Below are 25489 nucleotides of genomic sequence, written 5' to 3'. Positions count from 1 at the left end.
TGTAGTTTCCACTTTTAATGACAGTTGAAATGAAGACTCAAGCAGCAAAGGTCTGCTGAAACATTCTGCAGATGACAAGGCACTGCCCAGTACTGTAAGAATTACAATATTCATCCTTGTTTTAATTCTGGCTGGTGGCTTCCAGTCATTCATATAATTTACTGAGAAAAGGCTAGAGGGACACTTACAATCCGTAAGACATCCATCTTTTTACACATTACTTGTTTTATTAAAAAATCCAAATGACAAAATAAATCTTTCAAGGCAGGTCTTCGAATCATATTGCTTCAAATGCCATATAATACAAGATTTAGCAAAAGATTGATATACAAAAAGAAACTCCTAATCATGGCAGCTACTAGTGTGCATGGCTATACGTCATAGCAGATACACTTGGTCTATAAAGAGTCATTCAGAGGTACTGTATGTCTCTCTCTGAAAAAGGAAAATGTGGTATTCCAACGCTTATTTCATATGGACTTAATCAAATCTTACATAAAAGCAATACTGCTGAGGGTTTCCAAACAAAGATGTCCTTCTCTTAGAAAGACAACCATCTATTTAAATGCTTAAAATTAGAATAAAAAAATGCTAATTTAAATACAGTTTGATGTTCTCTTCATTTGCTGAAAATGCTTAACAGTCCACCTCAAAACAAACAAACCTGCTCTGAAACAATGACACCCAAATAGTGACCAACCATAATGTAATTCAAATTGCAGCTGTCCTGCATCGAGTTGTTGTTTAGTTCGTTTTCAGTTTAAAACAGTGTGAGGAATGAATCAATTAAAAATAAATTGTAAAGGATAATCAATAAAACATCCTCCATCTATAATAAAATTGATCAAATCTTATTCACTTTAAACTGTTCTATTAAATATCTCCCTTATTAACTGATGCACTTATTTCATTACTTGTAATGTAATTTGTGCACCATTATTCAAATACATTGTGCTGTACTTTTTTTTTGCTCTTTGATATGTATACTGGTCTTGTTTGGGTAGAAGGCACTGTAGCTTGTGTAAGGCAGTGTCTGCAGTCTAGAATGAATGGACCAAGTATGGCACCGCTGTGGGGCCTATAGCAGTTGCAAACCAGATGTATCACATGCACTCAAACTCGTCTATACGCTGCTTGGTGTTGCCCGACCGAATCTGCCGGAGGGTCTTGTACTTGTCCCGTCCCGCTTTCACGTTATCTGCGTGGATGATGTCATTTGCGGTTTTCTTGGTCTCATCCCGAGCGATGGCCAACTCCGAGCTCAAAGCCTGGTAGAGGAAACATAACATTACGGCCAAGTCTCACTAAGGCACACACAACAACACAGGCATAACAGGATACATTTCTAAGCCTCATTCTTGTTATCTCTACACTATTATAAACAGTGATATAACCCCTATAAACATCTGTCTCCAGTGCTGGGGGGGATTTGATGTGGGCAGCAGCCACAGTCGGTCACTCACCTGCAGGTGTTGCTGTACACGCTCGTTCTTCTCGGCTTCCGTCATGCGCTCCTCCTCGCTGCGGTCTTTGTAGGAGATACCGCCTGTGAACTCGGCGCTGGCCTGGTCGCTGGTCTCGTCGTTCTCGTCATGCTCGTTCTCGGCCTGCATAGGCTCCTGTATGTGGGACGCCATGATTTTGCTCTTCAGCTCCTCTTTGGTCTTCTCCAGGTCCTCCTGCACCATGCAGGCCTAAGGGGGGCAGCCACTCATGTTAATGACGGTTCATGGTATGAACTGATTCAGGAGAAGGAATATCAATAGGTTATGTGATACATATAAACGGGTGAACTTCAGGTGAACTACAGTGTCAGCTATCGGGTTTAGCCGAGTTCAGTATAATATCCATAAAGGATTTTGTTTCACCATAGCACAGTATTGGCCAGTGTTTCACCTGTCTGGTTCTGTTTCCCCCAGCAGAAGGAATAAACTATATATAAAGAAGTATGTGGACACCCCTTCAAATTAGTGGATTCGGTTATTTCAGCTGCACCTGTTGCTGACAGGTGTATAAAATTGAGCACACAGCCATGCAATCTCCACAGACAAACATTGGCAGCAGAATGGCCTTACTGAGTAGTTCAGTGACTTTCAACGTGGCACCGTCATAGGATGCCACCTTTCCAATAAGTCAGTTTGTTAAATTTCTGCCCTGCTAGTGCTGCCCCGGTCAACTGTAAGTGCTGTTATTGTGAAGTGGAAACGTCTAGGAGCAACAACGGCTCAGCCGCTAAGTGGTAGGCCACACAAGCTCACAGAACGGGACCTCTGAGGGCTGAAGCGTGTTGCATGTAAAAATCGTCTGTCCTCGATTAGAACACTCACTACCGAGTTCCAAACTGCCCCTGGAAGCAACGTCAGCTCAAGAACTGTTCTTCGGGAGCTTAATGAAATAGGTTTCCATGGCCGAGCAGCCGCACACAAGCCTAAGATCACTATGCGCAATGCCAAGCGTTGGCTGGAGTGTGATGAATCACACTTCACCATCTGGCAGTCAGACGGACAAATCTGGGTTTGGCGGATGCCATGAGAACGCTACCTTCCCCAATACAAAGTACCAACTGTAAAGTTTGGTGGAGGAGGAATAATGGTCTGGGGCTGTTTTTCATGGTTTGGGCTAGAACCCTTAGTTCCAGTGAAGGGAAATCTTAACGCTACAGCATACAATGACATTCTAGACGATTCTGTACTTCCAACTTTGTGGCAACAATTTGGGGAAGGTCCTTTCCTGTTTCAGCATGACAATACCCCCATGCACAAAGTGAGGTCCATACAGATATGGTTTGTTGAGATCGGTGTGGAAGAACTTGACTGGCTTGCACAGAGCCCTGACCTCAACCCCATCGAACACCTTTTGGATGAATTGGAACGCCGACTGTGAGCCAGGCCTAATCGCCCAACATCAGTGCCCAACCTCACTAATGCTCTTGTGGCTGAATGGAAGCAAGTCCCCGCAGCAATGTTCCAACATCTAGTGGAAAGCCTTCCCAGAAGAGTGGACGCTGTTATAGCAGCAAATGGAGGACCAACTACATATTAATGCCCATGATCTTGGAATGAGATGTTCGACGAGCAGATGTCCACATACTTTTGGTCATGTAGTGTATCTATACCTCTATAATGACCTCTATAAGATTATACAGTCCAAAATATACATGAATGTTCTGTGTGACAGTACGGTGCACCAATCAGCTCATAAATCTTTCAGATTAAAATGGGGGGGGGGGGTTGATCTAGACAGCACAATCACACAACATTTGGGACCTGCCATTTAGATTTGCATTCTTTGAAATGTGAAAATAGGGAAAATATATGGGGTGAGAGAAATCCTCCCAGGCAAACAGGATTTCCCTAGTGTAAAGACAGAGAGAAACCATCCCTTCCAGCCAGGCCCACAGCATGATTCACCATGCACACAGGGGGAGAGAAGAGGGGCCCCTCCAATGGGGGGGGCCCGCAATTCCCTCCACCAGAGGGCTCAGACGCACCAATAGCGTTTACTGGATGATTGTATTTAGCACCTTCTGAACAGAGTGCCATCCATGATGTAGAATCGTGTGATTTTTTGGGTCAGTCAGACGATTACAGCGGGTGGTCCCTTAAACACAGCACACTGAACGATCAGAGACAAACACTAGATCCACATTCGGTGCTGTGTGCACACACTGCACCGATTGTCATTCTGCCGTTCATCTGCCGTTCGTTTGCAGTTCGTTCGGCAAGGTGTGTTTTAAGGACCACCCGCCTGTGGGCGTCTCTGACTGCCGTCATTTTGCACTCATTTTGCAAATTACGACTGGCACTCTGTTCAGAGATGCTAAGTACTCTCGGCTGACAAAAGCTACCACTGTGTCCATGCCTGAAGTATGGTCTCTTAAAACAAACAGTGTCCAACTGCTATAACTTAGAACAGCATATCAGAGCTATGGTTACTTTGTTCTAATGGATGAATTACTGCAACATTGGATGTAGTTAATTACACATGGGACTAAACCATTTGAGAAGGTGGGGGAGGTCAGAGTGAATGAGGAGAGCAGTAGCTGAGACCACACCTTCTGTTGCCACTGCGTTGCCTCATCCTCCTTCTTCTGCTTGGCGTCCTCCAGTAGGGAGATCTTTGAGGTTAGCTCAGCCAGTTCCGTGGCCTGTGGGAAAAATTGGTTATTTTCACTTTCTTTCTTAGCCTATTAACTATCATGATAATACATGTTTCTGTACAATACAAACAATAACTTATTTGTTTTATTCCAAAAAATGAACTACAGTAATTAACAATCATCACATTACTCAGTAGCTCATCACTCTGTAGCACAATGCTACGTGCTGACACTGCGTGTGCTGTTGATGAATGTGTGTAATATGTGGGTAACTCGCCAAGTGTTCCTGGTTTTTCATCTGGTTCTCAGACTGCTGGAGCAGGGCAGTCTTGGCCTCCTCAGCCATCCTGCGCTCCTTCTCCAGACGCTCCGCCTCCTCCTGAGCACGCTTCCTCTCATGCTCCAATTCCAGGGCCTTCCGCGTCTGTTCCTCCAACTCTGCAAACACACAGTAATGATGATAATAGACAGAATGGACTACATGTACTGTAGCTTTCATTAAGTCTCTCTTGTAAAATGGAATTTCTCTCAACAAGACTGACTTCCTTGAATAAAGGTTACATTAGGTCTTACAGTGCTTTACAGTGTGTTGGGTGTATTTAGACAATAATCAATAATAAGCAATGAACAATCACTCTCGTAGAAGACTCTAAGCTTTAAGAGTAAAGATAATAGGTTTTCTATTATTTATTCATACTACAGTAATAGGGGGTTTCAAACCTTGCTGAGCTTTTTTCGTCTGTTGCTCAATCTGTTTCAGTTTCTCTATAAGCTCCTCCTTCTCCTTTTCAATCTTTTCCTTTTCTTTTTCAGCAAGTTCTCTCTTCTTCTTTTCGTTCTCCAGCAGTGCCCTGGTGGACAGAGGCCGTAGAGTAAACAGGGAGATAGAAGGGAGGGAACATGAACAATTTCCTAACATTTTCAAGCCTTCTTTATCAGACAATAGGCCAACCTAAACATTAGCTAAAGAGATCTGTCAATGTTCTGATGGCTACTGAAGTTAGAGGGACTTTAGTAAGAAGAAGTAATAATGTCTGGCCAGTGGCCACCATTTTCCACCCACAACAGACTGCTGTGATTTTAATGTTAGAAATGATCAATTGATGCTCTTCATGTTCAGCTTTCTTTTTGAGCATTACTGTTGGGCAGATACAAGGACGATACAAAGACAGAGGCTGGAGTAACCACGGGTGTCTGAAGTCTTGAAATAGTCTTGTAAGCAGTAACTACAGTGCGGTGGTGGTGACACTGACCTCTCCATCTTCTTGTGGTTCTTCTCCTCTCTGGCCTGGGCCTTCATCTGCTGTACCTCAATGGTGTCTGGTTTGCGGCGACGCATATACAGCTCATGATTGCCCATGCAGAGTGCCAGGATGCGCTTGTTGATACGCAGTCGTGGAGCATAGAATACAAAGTCCTAGGAAAGAAAGCATGTGTGAGTACCAGTAATCTTAAAAAAAAAAAAAATGATGGCAACAATAATAATTTCTCTCCCTAGTAAATACTTTATAACTTTATCAAATCAAAGTTTATACAGTTTAGCAGATGCAAGATTCATTTTTCAACTTATCCAGAGTTAGATGAACTCATAGATACCATTTGTATGCCTCTGCATGCAGTACAAAGGAAGTTAGATGTAGTTTTGCATATGCTAGCATATCTGTAGACTTCATGTTGTTGCGCTAACGCTAGTTAGCACTGGCTCGCTAAACTTCCTCTAACTTCCTTCATACTGCACACAGAGACATAAAATGAGTATCCACGAGTTCATCTGACTCTGGGCGCATCTGACTCTGCCATAATCTCACAGTATTCCTTTAATCATGAGTACAGAGAGGGCATTGGTGGTACATACTGGTGCTTTCTTGTCAATGGGTTTGATGACAAACTTCTTGTCATTGAAGGAAATATTCCTGATTTCACTCCATGGGAATCCAATTTTAGGTGTCATCCTGTTGAAGCAAAAATGTGATATCAACACAGTGATATTTGCGTTCTTATTTACACTTCGTCACAATCATAAAACAACCATTGGACCAGAGTTTGTACGGCATATGTATAACAGCTTTCAGTCCCATATGTGTGAGTACCCCTGTTGTGTACATTTCTACATGAGTCACTCACTTATCATTCTGTTCGTAAATGTTGAGTCCCAGGGCGTCTACTCCTAACCACAGCTCTGATCCTTTCTTGTTCTTGATGCTGAAGTAGTTGACACCGTACATCTCCAGGTCCTGAGCGATCTTCAGGTACTCCATCATTGAGTCCTCTCTGTGTGGGTATAACAAATCAAGTCATTAAGCACAGAAGGAACACAAGCTGTTAAGTTATTAAAATACTACCAGCAAGGTAGCTGCCAAAATAATTCTCAATAAGAGCTGATTGTCAAGATGCTTCAAAATCACAGCATATGCTTTCACATACTCAAGCTCTGAGTGCAAATCCATTCACTCTATGAGAGAAGCTAAAGCAATTTTCCACATGACGTGGTATGTTGTACTGTAAAGAGAGATATAGAACTTTCAATTGAAACCAACAGATGCAGATTTTTTTTAGACCAGGGACAACAGAGCTAGGAGGGGTAAGTAATGTGTGTGTCTGTGTGTGTGTTTCACTACCTGAGCATGCCCTTGTGTTCCTCATGCCACACCTGGATCCTCTCCTCCCACTGCTCCTTGTTGAGCTTGTGCTGGTCCAGGACTCTAAAAACACAAAGAGAACATTACATTACACCATAAAAACATGGCACCATCAAAAACTGTATGCCATCATAAACTGTTTACGGTAAAGAGAGTATGGAGGTCCAATCAAAAGGTGTTATGTAAACTCTAGAGATGGTGGAGGCCTTACCTCTGAGGCAGCAGTTTGTCACTGGACAGGTATCCTGTCGAGTGGATGTCCTTGTTGTAGTCAGCATACTTGGCCTGCACGGCGTAGGAGGCCAGCAGCACAGCAGTCTCCGGGGGGCAGTAAATGTCATCGTTGAGGATCCCCTCCTTCACCTGCAGGAAGAACAGCCTCTGGGTGGCCTCCTGGATCAGCTCCTCTGACACGTCCTCAGGGAAGAACTTTCCGCGGAACTTGAACAGCAGTGGGCTTTCCTTCCTCACATCCTGGGCAGTCACCTAGGGTCAGGGGTCATACAGCTGAGTGTAGGCACCAGGAGCAGTTTCTCTTTTACCTACACTCTTAGAATTAGTGGTGACTAGAGGAAACCCAGAGATCCTAAAGGAACCCCTGGAGTTCCTCAAAGATTGCTAGTCAATGGTTCATATTTGCACCTTTGGTTAGTTGAGGGGTTCTTGGAGGAACCTTTATGGTTCAATGTAGCAACAGGTTCCTGGATAAACCCTGGAGTTGAGGCGTGGCTTAGTAGGGGTGTGGCTTTAAGATTTTTTAAAGATTTTTTTTTTAGTAAATTTCATTCCTGTTAATGTGATGACAATACAACAGAAAAGATTAAGGTTGAACGCTGACAGTTTTGTAGCTTCAATGAGGCTAACACAGATGTATGAGTTCCTTAAGAGCCTATGCAAATCCAAAAGTTGGAATAGTTTCCACTTTATTACTGTATGTAATCAGCAATGTTAATATTATTAATATTATATTAGAATATGTAATATGCATAAATATTCAAGGAACATTTTAATTTGCAGTGTACAAACTTAAGATGATGAACAGGAATGACATTTACGCTAACGGGTGACCAAAAATAACTATCTGAAAGCACCGCCTACAATAAGCCACGCCTCCAATCTGATAGGCTGCCGCCGCTACAATATATTATCAAAAAGGTTCAAAATTGAACCCTTCCCAAAAAGGTTCAGGTTTGACCTTTACACAGGTGTTCCTTGGATAACCTTTTTCAACTGGAAATGTTCCGCCGGTGTGGCAACCCAAAAAGTTTTTTCCAGGCACCTTTACTTTTAAGAGTGTATGGTGGCATGGAAGCCTTGTTCACTATATCCTTGTTCAAATGGAGGCACTCACCTTCTTATTAAGCTTGAGCCAGGTTGAGAAACCTTTTGTATCCTGGTACTGCAGTCCGAAGAACCACACCTCCCGCAGTCCGATTGTCTTCACAACCTTAGGGCACACAATTTTTTTTATGTAACCTAGCTCTCAACAGGGGTTAATTGTGTTAAATTGTCTGTGAAAACAGTGTTATGCGACATTCTTGTTTCATGTCAGGTTTTAATTTACTGTTGGTACTGGTGCATGATGGTTGAGTCATTAATTGAAAAGAATATGACGATCTAATAGTCTTTAGATAGTCTTTAGTTTAGTCTTTCTTTAGAGTTATATTAAAGCACTTTTACTGAAGTATGAATACAGAATCATCTTCGCTTAGTGCATAGATATTCTACTTATCTTTTACATTTTTTATTTCATTTTCAGTTTCAAACTAACACTGTATCAAATAACCATTTCTAAGCTAAACCTAACGCCAAAAATAATACAGTTGGCAGCCATTTCCTAAGAGTAATTGCTTGGACCTACATGTAGAAGAGCAGTTTAAACTTTCTCAACATAACTTAACTCTTGTTTTACCCTAGACATTGGTACTCTTTTTGAGTAGATCATCTCTCTCTCATACACACAAACAAACAGAGGCTTTAGATCCAATATGCTAATTTGTGAAAGGCACCCGTTTTATGTATTACGACAATCATAACCAGATTGAAATAAGAATTAAGTCACATATTAAACTTAGTGCTTCAGCATTGTTGCCCCATACAGCTCTCTTTCTGATTGCCTGAGTAAAAATAGAGGGGAAACTCTGTAATCTTATCTAATGGTTGTGGAGTGAGTCATCCAGTCCCCTGCCCAGAATTCCCACTACATCAAATGCCACTTAGAGGGGTTGTGGCTGTCCTGACACAGATATGTCTGGACAGCAAAGTCCACATTAAGTTAAAAAATTCATAATAATAAAAGTAATAGAAACAAATAAAAAATATATGTGATTATAAGCATTAAGTGAGATAGGGACAGCAGCCAAAATACAATTGGTGATGGAGTGACACTGCTAAAACGATAGAGACTTAGGCCAAGCGTAATCTTAGGCCAGGCTGGCCTGCCATACAGCCATGACAAGTTTGTGTCTAAGAGAGCCACTTTAACACTGGTGGGACCAAAACGGCTTGCCAAGCACCAACCTCTCCTCTCTCCTCTCCTCACACAGACAGGCATCGTAGAACAGCTTGAGACGGCTAGGGACTGATGACCACTCATGGAGGAGACACATCTGCTGTGTAAACAGCCTTGGGGAGGAGTTGGTGGGGGTGTTCCCATATAGAAGACAGTGTTTAAACACACTACCACTGCCTGCAAATCATCCAGTTCTACACAGTCATCTGATTTGATTGAGCCGCCCTTGAGTTGAGATGGGTTAGCTTAGGGTGGGTAGGGAGTTTAATGGCAAATCCAAAGCACCGCTACAACGTGTAATATTTTACAGCGAACACTGCAGCAGAAGCGAACGCATTCCTCCACTACCCTTTCCTCCGCGTGAGGCTACAATAAGTCCAGTTTCCCCGGGAAGCTGTGAAGCGCCGGGGGAAGCTGTGAAGCCAGCCTATTGCATGATTCTGTTTATGAGTCGGTTATTACAAAATGTGAAACAATGCTGTGTATTTTAACTTTTGCTTGATTGTGTTTATGAGTCTGTTATTAAATGTGTATGTTTACTGCTTTTCATTAAAATCATGTACAGTACCAGTCAAAAGTTCGGAAACACCTACTCATTCAAGGGTTTTTCTTTATTTTTACTATTTTCTACATTGTAGAATAATAGTGAAGACATCAAAACTTTGAAATAACACATATGGAATCATGTAGTAACCAAAAATGTGTTAAACAAATCTAAATATATTTTGTATTTGAGATTCTTCAAAGTAGCCACCCTTTGCCTTGATGACAACGTTGCACACTCTTGGCATTCTCTCAACCAGATTCCCCTGGAATGCTTTTCCAACAGTCTTGAAGGAAGTCCCACATATGCTGAGCACTTGTTAGCTGCTTTTCCTTCAGTCTGCGGTCACTATCTCAATTGGGTTGAGATCAGGTGATTGTGGAGGACAGGTCATCTGACGCAGCACTCCATCACTCTCCTTCTTGGTCAAATAGCCCTTACACAGCCTGGAGGTGTGTTGGTTCATTGTCTTGTTGAAAAACAAATGATAGTCCCACTAAGCGCAAACCAGATGGGATGGCGTATTGCTGCACAATGCTGTGGTAGCCACGCTGGTTAAGTGTGCCTTGAATTCTAAATAAATCACAGACAGTGTCACCAGCAAAGCACCCCCACACCATCTCACCTCCTCCTCCATGCTTCATGGTGGGAACCTCACATGCGGAGATCATCCGTTCGCCTACTCTGCGTCCAAAAATCTCAAATTTGGACTCATCAGACAAAAGGACAGATTTCCACCGGTCTAATGTCCATTGCTCGTGTTTCTTGGCCCAAGCAAGTCTCTTCGTCTTATTGCAGAAATTCAACCATGAAGGCCTGATTCACGCAGTCTCCTCTGAACAGTTGATGTTGAGATGTGTCTGTCACTTGAACTCTGTGAAGCATAAATTTGGTCTGCAATCTGAGGTGCAGTTAACTCTAATGAACTTATCCTCTGCAGCAGAGGTAACTCTGGGTCTTCCTTTCCTGTGGTGGTCCTCATGAGAGCCAGTTTCATCATAGTGCTTGAAGGTTCTGTGACTGCATTTGAAGAAACTTTCAAAGTTCTTGAAATTTTCCGGATTGAATGACATTCATGTCATTTCTCTTTGCTTATTTGAGCTGTTCTTGACATAATACGGATTTGGTCTTTTACCAAATAGGGATATCTTCTGTATACCACCACTACCTTGTCACAACACAATTGTCACGATCGTCGTCAGGGTGGAAATGACCGGACCAAGGTGCAGCGTGGTGAGCGTACATTTCTCTTTATTATGAATGTCGCCAACTAAACAAGAAACAACAGAAACGAACGTGACGCTGACTAGGGCTATACTGGCCACTAACACAGACAACTACCCACAACTAAGGTGGCAAAACAGGCTGCCTAAGTATGATTCCCAATCAGAGACAACGATAGACAGCTGTCCCTGATTGAGAACCATGCCCGGCCAAAACATAGAAACAGAAAACATAGAAATAAAGAAACTAGAATGCCCACCCTAGTCACACCCTGGCCTAACCAAAATAGAGAATAAAAGCCTCTCTATGGCCAGGGCGTGACAGTACCCTCCCCCCAAAGGTGCGGACTCCGGCCGCAAAACCTGACTCTATAGAAGAGGGTCCGGGTGGGCATCTACTTCGGTGGCGGCTCCGGTGCGGGACACACCTCTGGCTCCCCCCACTTTGGTGGCGCCTCTGGACTGGGGACCCTCGTTGCAGGCCCCAGACTGGGGACCCTCGCTGGCGGCTCCGGACTGGGGACCCTCGCTGGAGGCTCCGGACTGGAGGCCGTCGCTGGAGGCTCCGGACTGGAGGCCGTCGTTGGAGGCTCCGGACTGGAGGCCGTCGTTGGAGGCTCCGGACTGGAGGCCGTCGCTGGAGGCTCCGGACTGGAGACCGTCTCTGGAGGCTCCGGACTGGAGACCGTCGCTGCAGGCTCCGGACCGCGGATCAATTCTGGAGGCTTCATGCCATAGATCCTCATTGCAGGCTATGGGCCATGGACCATCACTGGAGGCTTCGTGCCATGGATCATCACTGGAGGCTTCGTGCCGTGGATCATCACTGGAGGCTTTGTGCCGTGGATCATCACTGGAGGCTTCGTGCCGTGGATCATCACTGGAGGCTTCGTGCTGTGGATCATCACTGGAGGCTTCGTGCCGTGGATCATCACTGGAGGCTTTGTGCCATGGATCATCACTGGAGGCTTCGGGCCATGGATCATCACTGGAGGCTTCGTGCCATAGATCATCACTGGAGAGAGAGAGCCTGGTGCGTGGAACTGCCACAGGGTTTTCCAGGCTGGGCAGACATACAGGAGGCCTGGTTCTAGGAGCAGGCACAGGACTCACCAGGCTGGGGAGACATACAAGAGGCCTGGTTCTGGGAGCAGGCACAGGACTCACCAGGCTGGGGAGACATACTGGAGGCTTGGTTCTTGGAGTAGGCACCGGATACACTTTGGGGGGGGGGGCCTGGAAGCGCACTGGAGGTCTCGAGCGTAGTATCTGCACAACCCGTCCTGGCTGGATGGTTACCTTCACCCGGCAAAGGCGGTGCGCTGGCACAGGACGCACTGGGCTGTGCAGACGCACCGGAGACACAGTACGCAGAGCCGGCGCCATCCGTCCTGACTGGATGCCCACTCTAGCCTGGCCGATGCGGGGAGCTGGAATGTAGCGCACCGGGCTGTGAACGCGCACTGGAGACACCTTGCACTCCACCGCATAACGCGGTGCCTGACCAGTACCACGCTCCCTAAGGTAAGCACGAGGAGTTAGCTCAGGTCTCCAACCTGACCAGCCAATCTCCTCGTGTGCCCCCCCCCCCCCCCCAAAAAAACATTTTTTGAGTGGCCTCCCGGTCTTTCTGTGCACCCTGGACCCTTGTGTAATCCTGGGCCCTTTTACTCGCTGCCTCCGCCTTCCTCGCTGCTTTCACCTGCTCCCACGGCAGGCGATTCTTTCCCGCCAGGATCACCTCCCACGTCCAGGATCCTTCCCCATTCAGGATGTCCCCCCATATCCAGTCCTCCTTACCACGCTGCTTGGTCCGTTTGTGGTGGGTAGTTCTGTCACAATCGTCATCAGGGTGGAAATGACCGGACCAAGGTGCAGCTTGGTGAGCGTACATTTCTCTTTATTATGAATGTCGCCAACAAAACAAGAAACAACAGAAACGAACGTGACGCTGACTAGGGCTATACTGGCCACAAACACAGACAACTACCCACAACTAAGGTGGCAAAACAGGCTGCCTAAGTATGATTCCCAATCATACTTTTTGGTTACTACATGATCCCATATGTGTTATTTCATGGTTTTGATGTCTTCACTATTATTCTACAATGTAGAAAATAGTAAACATAAAGAAAAACCCTGGGATGAGTAGGTGTGTCCAAACTTTTGACTGGTACTGTAGATATAAATACATATATAATAAAAATCTTCAGGAGCCCCCCAAAAATGTTTTGCTCTCGGGCCTATGCCATAGCGAACAGCTTGACTCAATGAGAAGAACAGCGAGAGAGTGAGAGTTCCTAGAAAAATAAACCCCTCACTCCAGTCCCACAACTGGGCTTCCATTCCCCAGCTTGCAATTTACACTGATTAGCATTAGAAGAAAAGCACCACAAGAACATGTAATTTGCCACTGGGGAGGCAAAACCATTAGCATGTTTCAGCAGAGCAAGCATTGTTCTTACCTGGTCGAAGAGTTGCTTTCCCGTTGTGTTGGGCTGGATGGCAAACTCCAACTCTGCATCCATCGTGGTAACTCGCACACTAATCTGTTGAAGAAACCAAAATTAGTTAGTACGCTGTGACTGACAACGAGTAAATTCCATAAAAATAAAAGTTACATGTGTCGGTGTACCTAATTTACAACAAATGTGATTGTCAAGTTAGATGCCTCTGAGAATTAGAGATTGAGAATCAATAGCATGTTGGATCAGACTACATTGATTAGAGACTGTTAGAGTTACTTACTTATGATTTATGCTAATAAATATATACATGTATGTACATTTATATGCACAATTTAATTTTGGGATTGATCAAAGGGGAATAGCTTGCATAAGCATTAGAATGAACCCTCATTCTATGACCGGAGGCAGTAGAGTTTCACAGCAGGGCAGGAGTGCACCTACATGACAACTTGGGCCAGGTATATGAGCACACTAACTTGGCAAAATCTCTATTTGATTAAACATTTTGGCAGTGCAATTTATAATTGTCTACATCTCATGAAAGATTTATGGTTATAGCAGAGTGGACACACATACTTTCAGAAAAAAATGGTGCGTATGTGGGTTGTCAGATATGTTTCATCCAAAATGTCAGTGGTTTGTAAACTGATAACTACTGAACATATTACCAAAGAGCAGGCAGCAAAGGCATCATAGTACGTTAGGTTCCAAATACTGCTTTCATCAGGCGGTAAGCAAAAGCCATAATACAACAATTTAGGCTGACAGTCAACTAGTTTTTCTAGACAGTTGGGTTGCTTCCGGCAATGTTCCAAAGCTCCAGTGTCATTGCCTAGCTTACGTTGTTCCCAGGTCTGGGATATCTGAGACTAACACTCAACCATTACTTTTTTCAAAGCAGTGTGAAACATTTTTGTCTTTATTTGAGAGCTGTTGCATGTCCATACTACTCTATTAAATACTCTTTGGGTATACTCCTTTGAGACGTAATATGCATGTTAATTTCAACTCCCTTACTCACTAGAGAGGGGAGGGTGGGGCAGACAATTACAATGTTTCAAAGATGTACAATGTGGGAGAGAGGCCATTTTCCGTGCCTGGTACAGATGATTGCACAAGGGGAGGTGCTAGACTAAAATGATTGATCAGCCTCAAACCCTGGAAAAAACAATTGCAGGAAACCCACTGAGAGAGACAGTGCACCAATTCCTGCCACAATGAGGTATTATTAGCTTATATTGGAATAAGAGGCACACTGGCTTCACAGAAACCAAAGGGGAAATAAATATTTTATCTTAATGATGCGATAAAACTTGTCAACTACACTAACAGAATTTTAAACAGTATTTTATGGGAGTAGATTTTACACAGAAATAAAAACTTCCTACAGTTACTATACTAATACTGTGTCAAATTAAATAGTTTTGCATCTGGCCAATAGTGATGAGTATATCGCTCTAAATGTAGCAGAAATACTTTGGGGGTTTTAGCATGCTAAGTGAACATGTTGTCCCCTAGCTCACTCTCTCTCTCTACCGAGCTGCTTCACTACAGGAAGTAACCACATCCTCTGGTAGCTGGGCCTCGCAAAGCGAGGGTGGCCCGCCCAAAATCGAGCTCACTGACACTACATCCTGTAATGCATCACATTGCTGCTTGCCTGCCTTTCTCTCAGAGTTAACGTGTGCTCAGTGATTGCACCAGCACAATTTCTCTTTTTGATTTCTTAACATCCACACACACGTGCATGCAAAAAGGACTTGTAGCTCTCTATCGCACTGTTTTGCCCTCATATGACATTTACTGTAGGCCTATATGTAATAATGATAAAAAGTTGCTCTTAGACTGTTCTATTGACACGATAATAACGTGATCATTTTGTAATTGCAAGTTCTGCTATTTTTGTAATTACAAAAGTGGAATTAGGAAAAGTAGCCTTATTTCTAGAATGATTTATATAACAGCAGGCATACAAAACCTGATGAGCTAGCCATCCTGGATACCTCAGTCTTTAGACCACTACATCATGGCCCAACACTCACAGCAGTTTTACAGCCAGTATGAATTAGAAACAAATGGAATATGCCCATAAAAGGAATGCAACAAATGAGTGTATGCTGCCTGTCTCGTGGTATACAAGCTTCCTCCTGCTGTGCACCCTAAACATATTTCCATCTTACGCTGTGAGTGATTAATAAAGCTATATTGACATGGCTCCATGTTCTGTCCTCTCAGAGATGACATGAGTGTGTGTGTGTGTGGGGGGGGGGGGAATAACTGAGCAGGGCTGAGGCCCACGCCTGAGCTGAGCCACAATGGCATGCTTTATTTCCCAGCTGTGTGGCTGATTAGGGCTGCGTTCTTTCCCCTTTGTGTCAGCAGGCCCCATTTGCTGGTTAGTCTACTTGTCACCCTGCCACTTCCTGTCATCACCGGCAGCACAGAGCAGACTGGAGTGGCTGGACTGATGCGGCACACAGAGTAGAGGGCTGTAGAGTAGAGCTGTGACTGGACTGAGGCCTGTAGGAGCAGGAGCTAACTACTATGAACATTAACCTAATTTAGGCTTCACAAATGACCCAGACACATTCAACCATCTACAAGTAATTAGTACAAACATTTAACATGGTTGGTTCTCAAACCAATTCTATGCCACTTGACAGTGCATAGTTGAGTTCCTTGTTTTCTTAAAATGTATGACTAAACAAGATCTGGACACATCTCAAAAGTGTTACCTAACGTTGTAGGGGAGAGATTAATAAATCAACTTTTTATTTCACACAAAATGAAGGCCCAGTTTTCTAGGGAGTGGTTAGCTGAATGTTTCATTTCCTCTTTCCATGTTCCGGCAACTTCTACCAGTGAAATGAAGCTTTACGTGCACTTGCAGGCTATACCGATAACTTATGTTTGTAAACAAGTTAGGGCCAATAACTGTCTATTGCTATTGTCACGTTTCCCAATAACCAACCAAAAATCGTTGCTCAACATAAAAAGGTAACTAACAAATGAGTCACTGACAAACGAAACAAAACCAGGTGGAGGTTTAAAATGGGTTCTGAAAGGCATCCACTGAATGCTGACCAATCAACCTCGACTAGGGTCTTAAATATACACCCACAATCGATGCTCCCCTAGATTTGCTTGATAAACTAAAAGAAAAGAACACACGCCAACTTAGGTTAGGGAGTGAAAATAAACGTCAATCAAACCAAATGGCGACAAAATAAAAGGTGTTGTATTAAACTTAAAGCAGGAGTGTTAAACAGCAGTCTAGCTCTTCCAACATCTCTCATGCCAACAGGAACACTGGCTCTGCAGCTTTTAAATATCACCTGTGCCAGCAGGTGATTAATGAGGTGCAACACATCCTGACCAACAAGGATGATTCCAATCAGGGCAAGCCACAAACAGAACCAAACTCGAAGTCGAAATCCCAAAGCCTATAACATCTTCCCTCTTAAGACAACAAATATATACCATGTATTTGTTGGACAAGTTTGCTCACCACCAACAGAAAAAAACTCCCATTCCAGAACAAGATCAACTTAAATGCGACACTACTTTAATGAATCGCCTTCTCTAATAAAAACGTGGTATTTGCTGCCAGTCTATTGTACAAGACAAAACAGGCACAAAAAAATGCTATTATATTTTTCATATTTGTAAATATATATATATATATATATATATATAATAGCTGCCTAAAACTCAAAAGTTTTGAGAACAGAGGGAAAATCTCGATCTGTGTACCTTACTAGTACTCATCCCCTTGGGACAAGCCCAAACAAAACAAAAATAATCTCCAATACGGCAAAACGTGCAGTCAAAACAAAAGCCAGGATACACACTGGCTAAACACAAACCAAACTTATGACTGCCAACCCTTGAAAAACAAAATCGGCAACAAAGTTGTCCTTACTACGGATTTCAAGGGGAAACTCCCGCAATATCCGTAGTAAATTTCCATTTGAATTGCCTCAGGGAAACGAGTGGCAGCACACATAACGGTTAGAAGAAAATGGTGACCACTCTTTGTTTTGGGCAAAGGACCAACACAGTCCACCAGAACCCTGCTGAAGGTTAATCAAAAGCAGGAATAGGCTGCAAAGATGCAACTGGCACCTTTGCAGCTTACAGTTTGGTTTGGTTTGCCTGTGCGCTGGCAAATGTGACAAGATTTACAATAAGCCACAACATCCCGTTTCAGATCAGAAGAAGTTACGCAAGATACGGTCATACATCTTGTTGACCCCAAGATGGCCTGCCATACTACCATCGCCAACCTCAGTATCTCGTCGACAATTTGAAATACACTGAGCCAATCGTCTTGCCCGGTTGTGACGTGGGAACGCCATTTTCTCATCACAATACCGTCTCTGTCAAAGTAACCCACACGAACTTCATCAAACTCCTCCTCTGGACGTATCTCAGCAAAAAAAGGAGAGAGGAAAACATCTTTACTATATTCAGCAATCAGCTGCTTCCTAGACATCGAAGTGTCAACTGTATGGACCCTCTCTCTTTCAGAGGTCCTACAAACTTGCTCAACTTTAGGGTTTTCAAAGGAGAGGTCAGCTCAGGAGGTATAGCGAAATCAGGACCACACATAAATGTCTCAGACAGATGAAACATGGTGGGATCACTGACATCCTCCTGAACACTAGACTTGCTCTTGGCAATCTTGTTTGACATAACACATATAACCGCGCATGCTGGGAACACTCTAGGGTACATTTCTGATAACCCATCAGGTTCCTCTACTCTTGGTTCCTTTATAAATAACAGGATTTGGCACAACCTTCCCTCCAGCCAAATCGTTGCCCAAAATGAAAGAGACCCTCTTCACCAGTATGCTAGGCCTCACTCCAACGATAACGGACCCAGTAACAAGACCAGACTCGAGTTCCACATTATACAAAGGAACTTCCATGCAATCCATCTTCATGCCTTGAGCAAACACACTGTAACAAGTTGCTGAAGTGTCAGACAAAGGCAAAACACCCTTCAAATATAAAAGGTTGGACTGCCCAAGTGTCTCGCAGAAGACGAGGGTGTTTTGTCCTTGTCTGACACTTCAGCAACTGGTTACACATATAATCCAAAACCTTGTTTAGGCGATAAACCAGTCCCAGCCAGAGACCTAACGGGCTGGAGTGATCCCACAAGAAGAAACAGTTTTTCTCTCTCATTTTTCTGTTTCAACTTAGGACACAAAGACAATGTGTCCTTTGTCACGGCAGTAATGACAAACTGGCGGATACAAAGCACAAGTTTTCTGCCTTGTCTTTGGGCACTGCAGAAAATACTTAAACCTTAAACTTCTCTAGATTGCTTTTTGTGTAGGGGGCGCTTTATTTGTGAAGGTAGTTTTATGTGTCAACACAAACTCATCTGCAAGGACTGCATCTTTCTCAAGAGTGAGATCCTTGTGCTCATAAATGTAGGTAGCAACCCTTTCGTGAAGGCAATTCTTGAACTACTTGAGTAGTAGGAGTGCCTTTAACTCTTGAAGGACCTTGACCTCTTGAGAACAACACCACCGATCAAAAAGACATGCTGGTTCCCTTGAGAATTCAACATGGCTTTTTAATGTCTTTCGTAATTTACTGAACTGTTGTCTGTATGCCTCTGGGACCAACTCATAAGCCAGAAGGATAGCAGCTTTAACAGTGTCATAATCTGAACTCTGATGAAGAGATAAAGCACCGTACACTTTCAGAGATTTTCCCACAAAAACACTTTGTAGAGGATGACCAGATATTGCGCAGCCATTCTAGCGACGTGGCAATCCACTCATAGTAGAATATACCTCCACCTCCTTTTCATTGAAAGGCGGTACAAGCCGACCAAGATCAAACTCTGTTGAGGGTGGAGGATCATGGCCTGACTTGATTGTGAGGGCATCCACTTCTGGTGCTGCTTTGGTGGCCTTTAACACCGCAGTTCTATCTGTTTTAACTGAATGGTGTGCTCGAACTCTAATCTCTGTTGCTTCAATCTTGCCTTTAGTTCTACCTCTCACAGTTGCACCTCTACGGGGTGTATTCCACCATCCGTAGGACCCTTCTCATCATCCTCCCTCTCCACGAGGATTTCCTCTTCCACTAAAACAGTAGTGATTAACTCTTTGACTAGTGCTTTTGAATCGGCAGTTGCCACTGTCACATAATGCTTTGCAATGATGAGCAGATTCGCTTTTGTACATTTTATCCAGTACCTCCCAAGTAGGGTTCCCCACAAATGCTTGCAAATAAAAGTCCATATTTATTTTTATTTACAGTGTGAGTTTTTATGCAACTTTCCACTGATTTCACGAATTTTATAACCCATTTGAGTGGTTGTCAGTGACAAACGCTACAACAAAAGTGTATTTTGAAAACTCAAATATCTGGGCACAGTAACACTTCAGAGGTGATTAGAGTGACTACCATACTCATAGGAAACAATGATCCTTCCTGGCTGAGCCCCCATTTTGTTAACCCCAATAACCAACCAAAAATTCTCGCTCAACATGAAAAGGGAACTAACAAATGAATCATTCACAAACAAATCGAAACCAAGTGGGGTTTTAAAATGGATTCTGAAAGGCATCCATGGGGGTACCTACTGAATGCTGGCCAAGCAAACTCGAGTCTTAACACACACCCACCATGGACACCCACTAGATTTGCCTCATGCCAACTGGCACATAGGCTCTGCAGCGCTAAAATATCACCTGTGCCAGCACAGGTGAAACTTAAACATGTTTAACAAGGCCACAGGTGCAACTCATCCAATCTGGGAAAGCCACACCCAAACAGAACCAACCTCGAAAACGAAGTAGATCAAAACCCCAAAGCCTTTAACACCGTAGCTATTCCTTTTATGATTTACCCTAACTATGAACTGAGCCACACGGCAAATGTGAGTTGAATCTAATTTCAGTGACTAAGATTTGTTAAATGACACTAATTTACAAGATCCAGTAAGACATTGAGAGTAGATTTGCATGTAAGTCCCACATTGTGCCTCTGTCACCATGTTAAACATTTATTTGCATCACTGTTTTGATGAATCCCCTAAATCAATGGTTCCCAACCAGGGGTACTAGGACCCCTGGGGGTACTTGGCCTATCTACAGAAGGTACTTGAGAAGACTCGTGACCATAGGCTTACTGGTAAAATGCACATGAGGGGGTACTTCAGGCAGACCAAAATGTTGTTGCTGGTACAGTAACTGAAAAAGGTTGGGAACCACTGCCCTAAATCATACCAATTTTATATTTTCTCTAAACACTATACTTTATTTTCCCAGTCAACCAAATGAACTGCTTAACACATACATAGCCTACTGATTAGACATTATTTCATTGTGTAGTTCAGGCCAACAGGTCCTTGGCTACCAGTCAAGGGTTGTTAAGAAGTGCCTTTCCTGGGTAAAAATAGTTCATCTCACACAGGAAAAAAAGAACTACGAATGGGCAGTTCTGCCTGGTAAGGGTGTGTATCGCATGGCTAGAGCTCAGAACACTTTTCACACTATTATTAGAATAGCAGCAAAACATCACTCTCAGTAACAGGACCAAGGACAGTGTTGTGGCTGATTCCTGAAAATGTAATACATAGACGAGTACCTTGGAGAAAGGCTATCAACCTAGGGGTGGCAGGTAGCCTAGTGGTTAGAGTGTTGGACTAGTAACCGGAAGGTTACAAAATTAAATCCCCAAGCAATCTGTCGTTAACCTAGGCTATCATTGAGAGAAAAAAAATTGTTAACTGACTTGCCTAGTTAAATAAAGGTTTAAAAAAAAAGATTGTTTGATTTCCTTCAGTTCTGTCGTCACATTCTGCGATTGACTTGCAAGGCTTCAGCGGTGTATTTGATCTGCGCATGTGCCAGCAGCGCAGATATCATGTAAACAAGATCATTAGGGAAATCGTTATTCTTGCACAGCATGTAAACGTTTAAATCTAACTATTATATTAATCTGACTATTTACACTAATCGTATTATTGTGTACATACAATATTGGCGGTGTTACTATTGGTCAGTCATCGGGATCGGCTCGTAACGCCAGCCACACTACACGATGAAGGCAAAAAGTTTACGACCGCATGTAGTGATACTTAATTGGCAGACCTAGACCATGCCACACTGAACGAGCCAAGACATCTGAACAATTGTTTCCGACATAAGAATTTGCCCACGACGTGGAAATTTTGTCTGGGACAGCAAAATCGTGGCATAAGACGGCTAAAATTGTACAGTCTACAAAGGCCTTTACACAGGCCTCCTTTAAGACTATAATGTTTAATCTGTATGTGCTACAAAATCACCAATGTTAATGTTTCCATTCTGTCTTGGGACCATTCAATGCCTTTTCTGTCTTGTAAAGGGTGTTGGGTCATACTGAGGAGCAAACAAAGCTATAACAAATCTTAGCTATAGACTATTTCAGTAAAGTACACAAATTATAATAAACTGGGACACCAATCACTAGGAAAAAATGAAGTGACATTTTCCACTTTCCAAATTCTCTTTCCAAAATTTTGGAATACCTCCTTCAACTGCATCCCCTCAAGACATCTGATTGAAATACACTTTGAAGGGGATTTAAAAATCATAAATATGTGGAAATCAGGAACTGATGGATAATTCTTATACTATGTTGTTAGATTGTTGGTCACACATACTTTTATCTGTTTTGGAGGTGAATGTTAACCATTCACAAACATATTCGCATACACAAATTGAATACAATCAATTAGAAAAGTATTCATAGTATGTTTTTAGGTCAAAATCATGAACAGGAAGATTAGAGCCACAGGCACTAATGTAGAACTAAAAGCTCTCTGGCTTTAATTCTGAGAATGAGGTTAGCCTCAAACTGCTAATGCTACTCACCGTAGAGCCAAAATGTTATAAACTTCCACTATAGACAGTTTTTCAGAATCAATACAAGAATTTCCATTATGTTGATATTTTTTTCAGATTGAATGTGTTTGCGAGTCTTATATTAGTTTCAAATTAGTTAAACTCACTGTACTATGACTTGCCCTTTTTCAAATCAGGTTCATGAATCGCAGATAATGCCAGCTCCTTTGTATTCGAACACCTTAAAGCAACCACTTATCAGTACAAATTGATAAGGTCGTTATCACAATCATTACTGTTCACTTACCAACGTAGTAATAGTGCAGTGATTTATGTTAACCTAGGGTGAGATCCTATGTAAAAACAAGGTTTTTAACAAACCTCATCTAAATCAACTCAAAAACACACCAAAACAACAACAAAAGACAACTCACTGGTTGGTTTTCTGCAGCCAGAGAGATGTTTCAGAGCAGCCGCACAGTTACCCTCCATTTACGGGCTGAAGCCCCCAAAGGTTCGCATTATTTCTGCCTTTCATACACTCTACCACCTGTAGCTTAGTTTATTACAAATTGTTAATCTCAGCTCTGCTATGTGCGTTTACAGAGCTGCTTAATCCCTTTCTTACATACCACTGGACTTTCCACTTCACTTGGTTCTGTTATTTGTTGTTTGTGAAGAACTAAGGCTTTTCAACTAACAAAATTATACTCATGCCAATATAGTATTTCACTTCACTGGACCGTAGTAAGTAGAAATTGCTGTTGATTAGAATATCGTAGTTCTGAAGGAAAGCAACATCACTGAATAACACATTTATTAGTGATGTGTAGAGTTCTAGAGTCTAAAGGTACATCTGAAATAAAATTAACCAGACTGCAAGTACCTTTTTAGTGATGAGAGGGTCTTATGAATATAATAAAATTGATTGATGTAAAATAGCATATCATAATATATGTATTATGACATTATCTGGGAAATGAGACAGGAGTCAATTTGGTGTTAGACATGGGGTGGCCTGTAGAAGTGCTTAAAAACCTAAATGCTGAAACACTGGCTGAGGACCATGCAGTTGCGCAGGACGGAGAAGGGGGAGTCTGTGCTGTGAAACACCAAATAAGGCTTTCAGTGGCAGCGTCAAGAGACTGCAGGCCAGGAAATGGCTAAAAAGTAACTGACGCAATCTTAGAAACCTTGAGTCACTAGATTACAGTTCCTTGGGAAGCTGTAAAATTGCCAAAAGAAGCACAGCCAAAGCCTACACTAATGGTAGGGGGACACATGGATGACTGCTGTGAAAAGACATGTTAATACATAAATACAGATTAAAATAAATACAACTATAATCTTCTCATGAGTTCACAATTGATTCTTAAAAGCTAAATGTCACAATACTGCACATTATTTTACTGTCATTACCTGGGGTGCATTTGATCTCAGTGACTGATTCTTATTATGCAAAACATATTTTTCAAATCCTCATGTCTGACGTTCTGACCTAAAATATGATGCTATAGAGAGTGGTTTATTCATTGTTCCTAATTTGTAGTAAATACTTGATTAAGATAACGTAGAAATCAAATAAATTACAAATGCAATGCTATTTAACATCAACAGAACTGATCTGGGCTCTATATTGGGCGGCCTAGTGGTTAGAGCGTTTGACTATTAGTAACCGGAAGGTTGCAAGATCGAATCTCGGAGGTGACAAGGTAAAAATATTTCGTTCTGCCCCTGAACTAGGCGTCATTGAAAATAAGAATTTGTTATTTTAACTGACTTGCCTAGGTAAATAAATGTCAAATAAAAAATATTTAATAAATATAGCAAATATCTAAATCACACAGGCCTGGTATTCTAGATCAAACTTTAGATCAAACTTTAAGAACCTACATTTCTAGATACTGTACCTCCTAGAATAGCCTATATTTTGATAGAGCACAATGCAAGTGATCTAACCTCCATCACTCAATAGCAGGCCTATAGGACAGGCTAACATGGTAGTCCACTGTTGCAAGAGTGCATAGGCTAGCTATTGTACTACGGGGTACCACAAAGACAAACACAACGTCATCGAATGGGCCATGGGAACCCCCAGTAGGCCTACAGCAAACAAAATCAACACTAATAGGCCACATTGATATGAATTGGGCCCGGTGACGCGTTAATGTAGTCTATAGACTACATTTGAATAACATTTAAAATGTCTGACATAATTATTCATGAATAGGGATCGAGTTGATATGAACCCAACGCTGGTCTATTCAACTTCTTGAACGTTCATTCAAAAGCCAATCACGTTCCAAGGAACGGGGGATTGCCGATGGCGCATAGCTTGCCACAAAATAACGGTTCATAGGATAGACACAAACCTAGGGTAGCCTAACAAAAAAGAACGTTGGGCAACATTGTATCAATTCCTTGTAATCGGTAATAAAACAAGTTTAGGGGATGCTGGAGAAAAAAATATAGGCTAAAGCGTCCTGCCCTATATGAAATACATGCTTTAAAATACACTTTTCATTCATTTGAGGGGCGCTAAACCTTTTCTGAACCTATATGGCTCTACATAGGCTATACAACGTCAGACACATTCAGTAGCCCAACTGAGTTAAATCTGCCAAAGAGATGCTTTCGAAGAATTATAGGATATCAATTCAAGCATTTTACTTTATAGCCTGTCATGGGCTAAATTATCTTTCACGACCAAACAAGACAACAAGTTGGAAAGCTACATTTTGACCAGAGATAGCGTTTTATATAATGTCTTATTTCTATGTAAAGCTGGTCCCACACACGAATAAAGGCTACTCACCGTCTTCGGCATTTTCGCAGTTATCTGTCCTTAGTCACTGATGTCAGGAATTGGATGGTAGCAACAATGGAGTCAACAAAAACTTGTGTCCATTAGATAAAGTGCACAATCTGAAAATCGTCCGTCAAGTTCAGTTAAACTTTGATTTCAAACTTTTCAAATTGCTCGTATTTTCCTATTTTCTTTGTATCGCCTCAAAGTGGTGGCCCAGAGCTTAATTTCCTGCTAACGGCACGGTGACTGAAAAACCACACCCAGCCCAATGAAGACATACTAAAATGAGTTTTTCAGCAGACTCCGCCTGTATTCTCAATGACCCGTTATTCCTTTGT

At 42.6% G+C, this 25489-nt stretch overlaps 1 protein-coding gene across 1 annotated transcript; it reads right to left on the bottom strand.

Annotated features, from left to right (window-relative positions):
* On the bottom strand, positions 1-25472 carry msna (moesin a). The gene is made up of 13 exons (XM_024011779.3): positions 25158-25472; positions 13483-13566; positions 8090-8185; positions 6950-7224; positions 6718-6801; positions 6224-6370; positions 5955-6051; positions 5353-5516; positions 4820-4950; positions 4377-4537; positions 4055-4147; positions 1464-1694; positions 1-1268 (listed from the first exon to the last, which is right to left on the bottom strand). Exons 1-13 carry the CDS (start codon positions 25167-25169, stop codon positions 1104-1106), a joined length of 1740 nt encoding a protein of 579 aa, XP_023867547.1. The 5' UTR covers positions 25170-25472; the 3' UTR covers positions 1-1103.
* Positions 25473-25489: the final 17 nt, after the last annotated feature.

Source organism: Salvelinus sp. IW2-2015, linkage group LG20 (assembly GCF_002910315.2).
Source record: "Salvelinus sp. IW2-2015 linkage group LG20, ASM291031v2, whole genome shotgun sequence".
Lineage (NCBI taxonomy): Eukaryota > Metazoa > Chordata > Actinopteri > Salmoniformes > Salmonidae > Salvelinus > Salvelinus sp. IW2-2015.
The sequence above is the reverse complement of the archived record's forward strand: the minus strand, read 5'-3'. Positions and strand labels throughout refer to the sequence as shown.